Source organism: Hyperolius riggenbachi, chromosome 4 (genome assembly GCF_040937935.1).
Source record: "Hyperolius riggenbachi isolate aHypRig1 chromosome 4, aHypRig1.pri, whole genome shotgun sequence".
Lineage (NCBI taxonomy): Eukaryota > Metazoa > Chordata > Amphibia > Anura > Hyperoliidae > Hyperolius > Hyperolius riggenbachi.
The window spans coordinates 202,702,055-202,710,846 of NC_090649.1; the positions used below are offsets into that span (position 1 = coordinate 202,702,055).

At 43.1% G+C, this 8,792-nt stretch overlaps 1 protein-coding gene across 1 annotated transcript in view; it reads right to left on the bottom strand.

The window, feature by feature from the left end:
* LOC137504746 (uncharacterized) overlaps nt 1-8,171 on the bottom strand; it is a 42,033-nt gene extending 33,862 nt beyond the window's left edge. Inside the window, exons 1-4 of the mRNA XM_068233331.1 lie at nt 8,132-8,171; nt 4,397-4,564; nt 3,262-3,375; nt 2,245-2,508 (exon numbers count right to left, since the gene is read on the bottom strand). Of these exons, the coding sequence (XP_068089432.1) occupies nt 2,245-2,508; nt 3,262-3,375; nt 4,397-4,564; nt 8,132-8,171 (586 nt within the window). The remainder of the gene's footprint in view (nt 1-2,244; nt 2,509-3,261; nt 3,376-4,396; nt 4,565-8,131) is intronic.
* Nucleotides 8,172-8,792: the final 621 nt, after the last annotated feature.

The following is an 8,792-nucleotide window of genomic DNA, read 5'->3' on the forward strand; positions in this document are numbered from 1 at the left end:
TGAAGGACAGTTAAGTGACAAGACAGTATACTCTGTACAGCACTGTAGAAAAATGGCACAATAGAATAATACAATTATTAAGTGTAAAGCTACTGAAATGTTAAAGAGAACCCGAGGTGGGTTTGAAGAATATTATCTGCATACAGAGGCTGGATCTGCCTATACAGCCCAGCCTCTGTTGCTATCCCAAACCCCCCTAAGGTCCCCCTGCACTCTGTAATCCCTCATAAATCACAGCCGTGCTGCTGACAAACAGCTTGTCAGAGCTGGCTGTGTTTATCTCTATAGTGTCAGTCTGCTGCTCTCCCCGCCTCCTGCAGAACTCCAGTCCCCGCCTGCATCCCTTCCCTCCCTGCTGATTGGAGGGAAGGGACGGGGGCAGGGACCGGAGCTATGCAGGAGGCAGGGGAGCAGCTGAGACTGACACTACAGATGTAAACACAACCTCACAGCATGGCCGTGATTTATGAGGGATTGCAGAGTGCAGGGGGACCTTAGTGGGGTTTGGGATAGCAACAGAGGCTGGGCTGTATAGGCAGATCCAGCCTCTGTATGCAGATAACATTCTTTAAATCCACCTCGGGTTCTCTTTAATAAAGTTTTTTACTCATTTTGCAGGCATCTCATTGACATGATCAATGACCAAATTATGAGAGAAAGCACACTAGCTAAACTCCGTTTTACAGACAAACCACAAAAACTAGATTAAAGGCCGAGCTCTACCCACTACAATTTGGCAACATGTGAGTGAGTGCAAGGGTTTATTTATATCATCATATTAAGATATCATCAATATCATGCATATATCATGCATATCTGGTCCCCTGCCTTTCATGTCCCTACTTCTCCCTCTAGATCAGGAGTCTCAAACTCGCGGCCCGCGGGCCATTTGCGGCCCTCGATACAATATTTTGTGGCCCTCGCCGGCAAAAGCTTCCTTATAGTTCACTTCAGTGCTCCCAAGTAATCCACCGCATCCCCGCCGCTAAACGTGGGCTGCAGAGCCCCCAAATCGCCCGGAGGGGGCAATCCGCCGGCATTTCCTGGAAGGGGCAGAGCTTTCAGCTTCAGCTCTGCCCCTCCTGACATCAATCGCCGCACGGATCGCCGCCTCTCCCCGCCCCTCTCTGTGACGGAAGAGTGAGAGGGGCGGGCAGAGGCGGCGATGCGCAGCGATTGTGAAATTCCTTATGCGGCCCAGCCTCATCCTGACTTTGCCTCCTGCGACCCCCAGGTAAATTGAGTTTGAGACCCCTGCTCTAGATTGTAAGCCTTTGGGCAGGGTCGTCCTCCTTTTGTGTCCTACCGGATCATGCACCTCCATTACTGTGAACCCATGCTATGCATTTGAGTGAACTCAACTTGTCTAATCTCCATGCTCTAATGTGGTCTGTCTTACTGCAGCCTTTCCTAGTTGCACAGTGGCTGTATTATCTCTGTTATATAATCTAATCTTCTTTCCTCTGATGGCTTTGTTGGGCTCAGGCACTCAGACTGGAATGTGCAGCTCTGCTTGTGATAGGATATAAGCTATACACACCCTCTCCATGCCCCCTGCAGGCTCTGTATGAGTCACAGACTGAGCTCCTCTCAGCCTATCACATGCCATGTCTTTTGTTTGTAAACACTGCCTAAAACTGGCAATTACAAGCCAGGATTGCAGCAGGGAATGGCAGAAACAGCACAGAGGGGCCCAGGAGAACATAATGAATAGAATGGTATGCTTTTTATTGTAAGAATTTTAGAGTACAGATTCTCTTTAAAGATTTTTTTTCCACTCCAGAGATTTCCCTGTCGTTTCTCATGACTATACATATACAAATATATCCTAGTGCTAAGAAGCTATAATTGAATGAAGTGGACTTATTGAACTCTAAACTTAAATGTAAACCAATAAAAATTATTTAAATAAATGGAAAAATCACCTACTTGCTATTAACAGCCAAGGAATTATAGGGTGATGTGACGTCCCCACATTGGCTTTCTCAGTACTGTTGTTGCTTTTACACATGGTTCTAGACTACTAATGTTAGCTAATAGTAACCCACCCTCTTTCTCTGATCTACCCTCTTCATAACACTAAGAGCCCTTTTATACTTAATGCGTTGCATTGAGTTGTGTCGTGTTGCGTCGCATTGGGTCCCATTAGCTTAAATGAGACACAAAACGATGCGATGCAACTCAACTTGACGCTTTAAGTGTAAAAGGGCCTTGATTGTTGGTACTCTAATACAATATTCTTACCCATGAGGACTCTTCTCTCAGTATACACAGTGTTACTATTCATGGTAGCAGATCCCACTGCGAAGCTCCCGGTGCTCAGAATATCAAAGATACAGTTTTTATCCCCATTGCAGCTGCTATTTGCATCCTTTAGGAGTGCAGGGTCACTTGATGAAAGCAGATTATCGAGGAACATTGGCTGAAAGCTATTGTTGTTGTAAGTATACCAGGATTCTCCATTGGATGTGTTGTAGAGGAAAATAGTATCTCCAGGTGTTGTTTTCCCTACAAAACAAATGTGGTTATGAAGATTGAAGAAGCACTTAACCTGGAAGCAACAGCAGCACAATAATCTCCCATTCTCACAACTCCCACATAAAACTGTTAGATTGGTCCTTATGAAACAGGGACAATTCCAAAAAAGTAAGAATGGTCGTCATTAATATATTTCATATATTTTTTTCTAATTTAGGAATCAATGTACATTTCAGTTCAGGACCACTATTGCGGAAATGGTAAGGTAAATGTCGGACTAGTCCAAATCTGTCAAGCTCGTCATGGGGGATTCTCACATTTATCAGGTATTTCTTTATTTTCAAAATCCCTTAATGAACAGAAGTTTCTCAGTCCAACTGCCCGCATAGTGTGCAAACAAGTAAGGAAGCTGGCCAGCATCTTTGTATAGATCCTTTCCATGGAGTTTTTTTTTTTTCTAATGAATAAAGGTAATGCTGAGAGACTCCCATGAGGAGATGGACTAGTCCAAAATTTGTTAGCATTTTATTGTCTACTGTGAATGACAGCAACATAGTAAAACAATTCATTTATAGTGCATTTTAGTCTGGGAGCATCGTACATTTTATTTGTATACATTTTCTATTTTTTTCATGATAGTAGTCCTTTAATGTAGGAGTTCAGCTTACAGCACAGGTCTAGGTTTCACTAAAACAGAAAGTACAATGTGGACATGGACCAGAGTAAAGAATGAAGAAGTTATAATCTTTCACCACTGTACCCAAAAGAATGGAATTGTCTTACATGTCATGCCAAAGGTAAAAATCTGTGAGTCGTTTAACTGAGCACTTTCACTGTATGGGAATGTGTATCCATCAGCAGTCAGGAAGTCATCATTGGGATTTCCATTGAAAACCCCTGGAAAGAAAATAATAAAATACACACTGAACAAACAAATTACTAATTAATGGTGAAGTGCTGCTACTGTCTGTACTGTGGAAAAGGTCTTGAAACCAGGGGATCATCTAGATTTGTGTTGAAATACTTAACATTGCCGTTTGCTGATAAAAGCAGTGAGTACCATGCCATATTAGTTAAAGGGAACCTGACGCAAGAGGTACATGGAGGCTGCCATATTTATTTCCTTTTTTTTAACAATACCAGTTGCCTAGAAGCCCTGCTGATCTCTTAGGCTGCAGTAGTGTCTGAATCACACATCTGAATCAACCATGCAGCTAGCTAATCTTCTTGTTAGAAAAATCTGATCTGCATGCTTGTTCAGGGTCTATGGCTAAACGTATTAGAGGCAGAGGATCAGCAGGACTGCCAGGCAACTGATATAAATTAAAAGGAAATGCTGTAAATATGGTAGCCCCTATTTACCTCTTACTTCATGTTCGCTTGAAAGCATCATCCAAGTGGTCAGATGTACAGTGTATTTGCCAGAAGGGTTGCAATGTGTGTAAGTATAGAATAGGCAAGATTGAGCTGCTGGGATTGATCAGTCTGATTCATCTTTTATTTTATTTTATTTATTTATGGCGCTTTGAGTCCGCAAGGAGAAAAGCGCAATATAAATGTTATTTGTCTTGTCTTGTCTTGTCTTTATTTATTTATTTTTTAAGAGATCAACAGATCCTGCTCTATTTATGTTTTAGTGAATTAGCTTGTGCATGAATAACGTATTTGGTTCATGCATTCATTATGTGTTGAAGAGGGTGTCTTAGTATAGATGTGTGTGTACGTGCATACATATATGTGTGTGTGCATGTCTGCATGTATGTGTGTATATGTACCCATGTGTGCATGGGCATACCTGAACTTTCTTGTGTCTATGCAAGTGCATATGTGTACTTGTGTATGTGTGTATATGGTGTGTGCATGAATCTCTGTGTATAACACTGGAGCATAGTCTGTCTTAGGCAATAATGTTTCATACCAAGGAGACCTGAAGTTCTGTTTTGATACGTTGATAGGAAGGTCACCACAAAACTCAAAATGCCCAACTTAGCAGTACAAGACACAGCAATGCCCTCATCGAACAGGACTTTTGCTTCACCAGAGGCTGTTTTCTCAAATGCCAGGTGGTCAGCATAAGTTAAGTTTTCTAAAAAATAAAAGTAAAGGAATTCACATAAAAGTGAAACTGTATGCAGTAAAATATGCACATAGTAATATAGTAATATTAGTAATATAGTAAAAGTGATATATAATATATATATGTACATATAGTAATATATGTAACACCAGTGCTTCAGCAGGTATCATAACATGTTATGGCACACCGTATGCACATTCTATGTGCTTCTTCTCTATTCCGGCTGCATCCCCTAGTAAACATTCTCTGGTGATACTAGTGTATGCACCAGACACCCACATGACAGTGCTGAAACCTTTCACTGCCTCACATTGTTGTTTGGCTCAATGGTAGGAAGCAGAAAAGGATTAAGATGAAATGGGGAACTAGGCAAGATAGCAGTTTTGGCTCTCCGCTGATGACCTGATTACCTGGATAATTTATTTAGATTTGGTGGGGGCTAGAATCTACCAGGCCCCTGGTATCTCTCCAGGCCCTAGGCAACTGCTTAGGTTTGACTTTGGGATGATCTGGCTCTGGTAGGAAGTGTTGCCAATCTCCACGCAAGTTCCTCCTTCTACAGTGTGACTGCCTGGATATTTTTGCATACAGTGTCAGCAGAATTTTGTAACCACTTTACGACCGCTCCATGCCAATTGGCGTGGACACGGCGGCAGCCCCAGGACCGCCTAATGCCGATCGGCGTAAAGCCCTTGGGGCGGAGTTTGCAGGGGATTGCGCGTGCCGATGCGCGCCGCCTTCAGTCTCCCAGCAGCGATCGTCGCCGTCTATTTACTCGGTACAGCGCTGCGATCTAAGGCACTGTGATCTAAGCCATGTCACTTGGCTGACCCCTCAAGAGGCACAAAAGTGATCCGCTGTGATAGGCTGAAGCCTATCACAGCCGATCGCGCTGATAGGGTGACGAGGGGAGGGGGATAAGAAAAAAAAGTACTGCATTTATTTAAAAATAAATAAGAAAAATATTTGTAAAAAAATAAAAATAAACATTGGGGGAGTGATCACGATCAGGCCCCACCAACAGAAAGCTCTGTTGGTGGGGAGAAAAGGAGGGGAGGGATCACTTGTGTGCTGAGTTGTGGGGCCCTGCAGCTAGGCCTTAAAGCTGCAGTGGCCTATTTGTTGAAAAATGGCCTGGTCTTTAAGAGGTTTTAACACTGCGGTCCTCAAGCGGTTACGTAGATTAGATAAGGCATTTAATAGGAATAAATTCTATAATTTATAGCATTTACAAAACATCTATCCCTTAAAAATAGCTAAAAAGTATCATTACATAAACAGATTGCCTGTTTGATAGTGCCTGTGCACACACCTTCTAAAAGTTAATTTGAACTCATGATACACAGGCTTTACAAAAGATGACATGACCTTTTTTTGCCAGTCTTTCAAAACATGTCATATGCGAGGGAATTGGGGATTTTATCTATTTATTTATTTTATTTATTGTATTTATAATGCGCCAACATATTACGCAGCGATGGACATTACGGTAGTTTAGGTTACAGACAATATTTAGGGGTGACATACATAGCAGTATGACAATACAGGAAAACAAGAAAAACGCAACACTGTATGAGTACAAGGTAATGCTTAGTCAGTCACTGGATGGGAGCATGGAGATTAGGCAAGTTGAGTTCACTCAAATGCATAGCATGGGTGCACAGTAATGGAGGTGCATGATCAGGTAGAATACAAAAGGAGGAGGACCCTGCCCGGAGGCTTACAATCTAGAGGGAGAGGTAGGAACACGAAAGGTAGGGACCAGAGTTCAGCTGCGGGTTTAGAGCACTTGTGAGGGGTGGTAGGCCAGAGTGAAAAGGTGAGTTTTGAGGGCCTTCTTGAAGATGTTGAAGGAGGGGCTGCTCTAATGGGTGGAGGTAGGAAGTTCCATAGTGTTGGAGCATCTCTTGAGAAGTCCTGGAGGCGTGCAAGGGACTGGGTGATGCGGGCGGCGGTCAGGCGAAGTTCATTGGAGGAGCGGAGTGAGCGGCTAGGTGTGGACTGCAGCGGGGCAATTCAGGTCATAGGGAGACCAGCCAGAAGGGCATTGCAGTAGTCAAGGCGGGAAATTATGAGGGCATGGATGAGGAGTTTGGTGTGGGCAGAGGTCAGGAAAGGGTGGATCATGCAGATGTTACGGAGGTGGAAGTTGCAGGACTTTGTGAGGTGGGGAGTGAAGGAGAGTGCGGAGTCCAGGGTGACACCCAGACAGCAGGCTTGGGAGGTAGGGTGTATGGTAGTGTGGTTAACAGTGACATGCACATCTGGGAGGTTTAGGCATGGCCAGGGTGGGAAAATCATAAATTCCATTTTGTCTAGATTTAGTTTTTGGAACCTTGCGGACATGCAGGAGGAGATGGCTGATAGGCAGGAGGAGACCTTGTCCATGGTAGTGGTGGATATGTCAGGGGTATGGAGGTCGATCTGGGTGTCTTTAAAATGTTACACATTTTTTCATGTCAGAGAAATAGACAATGTTACATGGAATTCATCAAGTCTCATCAATTCCAAATTAAATTTTACACTTACTAATTGAAGCCCCACTGTCTTCTCAGTTTTTCTATTGTATGGTGGCCATACACTTATAGATGGCATGTAGATCGACCATGTGGCTTCCCACATACTGCACACAGATTTTCAGTTGATTTCAGCATGAAATCAACTGAAAATCTGTGGAGCTGCTGCTGCTGCTGCCTTCCTCGCTACCCAGGTCTCCCCCATCTGTGCTCTGCCCTGGCAGCAGAGTTCCCGCCTGTCCCACTGATGCGTGTCCTCCCGGGTGTGCTGGTTTAACTGTATGCTGCAGGTCTCCTCTTCCCTGTATCCTCTTCTCTTCTTGATCATGTGACACAAGCTAATTTCACACACTAGAGGTCCAGTGTGTATGCTGCTGGATCTCTAGTGTTTAAACTTCAACTTGTGAAACATGACCAGGACATGGGAGGACAAACATTAGTGGGCCATATCGGTTACCCCTAGTGACGCCCTAGTTGTCCTACCATATCAGAGGTGGGTGGCGGTGGGTGCAGGGCAATAACAGGTAGCCGAACAGCCATTTCGCATGGTGGTGCTTCTTCCGAGGCTGATCCAGTTGATCAGCCTTGGAAGAAACACTCCCATGCAAAACAGCCGTTAGGCTACCTGTTATTGCCCTGGGACACCTATCTTATCCAGAAATGTCAACTGTTGTCACTCTTGCACCAATTGTTTGGCATATGTTATGGTTAATACTATGCTTGGATATTGAATACATTTGAATTTACTGCACTGCCTGATGGAACTTGTTCTTACTCCATTGATCAGTGTTATGCATCTTTTGCTAAGCTAATCATGAGCACGCAGTAACTACTATTGAGGTGTTTTTTGATGGCCTGAACCTCCTGTCTTTATACCTACATTCCCGCTCTGCCAATAGAAAGACTGTAATCCTTATAGTACCGGCTGACCAGCCACATACTCATTGTGATGATGTGTACAGTAACTGCAATCATTCACAGCATGACAGGGGTTTTCACAGCTTATGAAAACAAAAAGTTAAGTTACGTCATAAGCATTTTGGTACAGATGTGTAAATACTGCCAATGATGTGCCCTAAGAGGTTAAACTGATTATCCATTTCTATTTCTTACCTGTGAGTCTAATTAATGTGCCATTGTAGCTTACAATAGTTTCATTACTATCTAATAAACTCCACTGAATCTGAAATACAGAAAAAGATCAATTTATTAGGTTCTACTAGACACAGCAGTTGCTTTTTCTTGGCCACTAATTCCATTGACTTTTTATTACCTGGTCTCCATGGGATGTAGCTGCTGCCAGTGCCACAAAGTTAGTTGCATTGCTTGTACCATCCCCAGCCAGAGCAGTGCGGCCTTGAAGTTTGAAGACAATAGTACCGTTATCATCCTTTACATTGGCCAAAATGAATTCACCCAAACCATTAAATGTATACTGTACACCATCCAGGGTGTTAATGTGGGGGTCTCCAAACAGAAATCCTTGCAGGAAAAAAAAGATAAATTCAAATGCAAAAACTTAAACTATGCAAATCTGTGATATCAATAAGACCCCCCAAAGTCATATAAAAATCCCGGGAATTGCCTTCTTATGTTATTGATGCCACACTTGCCAAAATAAAATGGTATGTAAAGAAAAGCATATATATATTTACCCATTTATAAGCAGGAGATTTTTTATGTTCAGTTTATGTCATGTGCAGTTGGAAAGCTGCTTATGG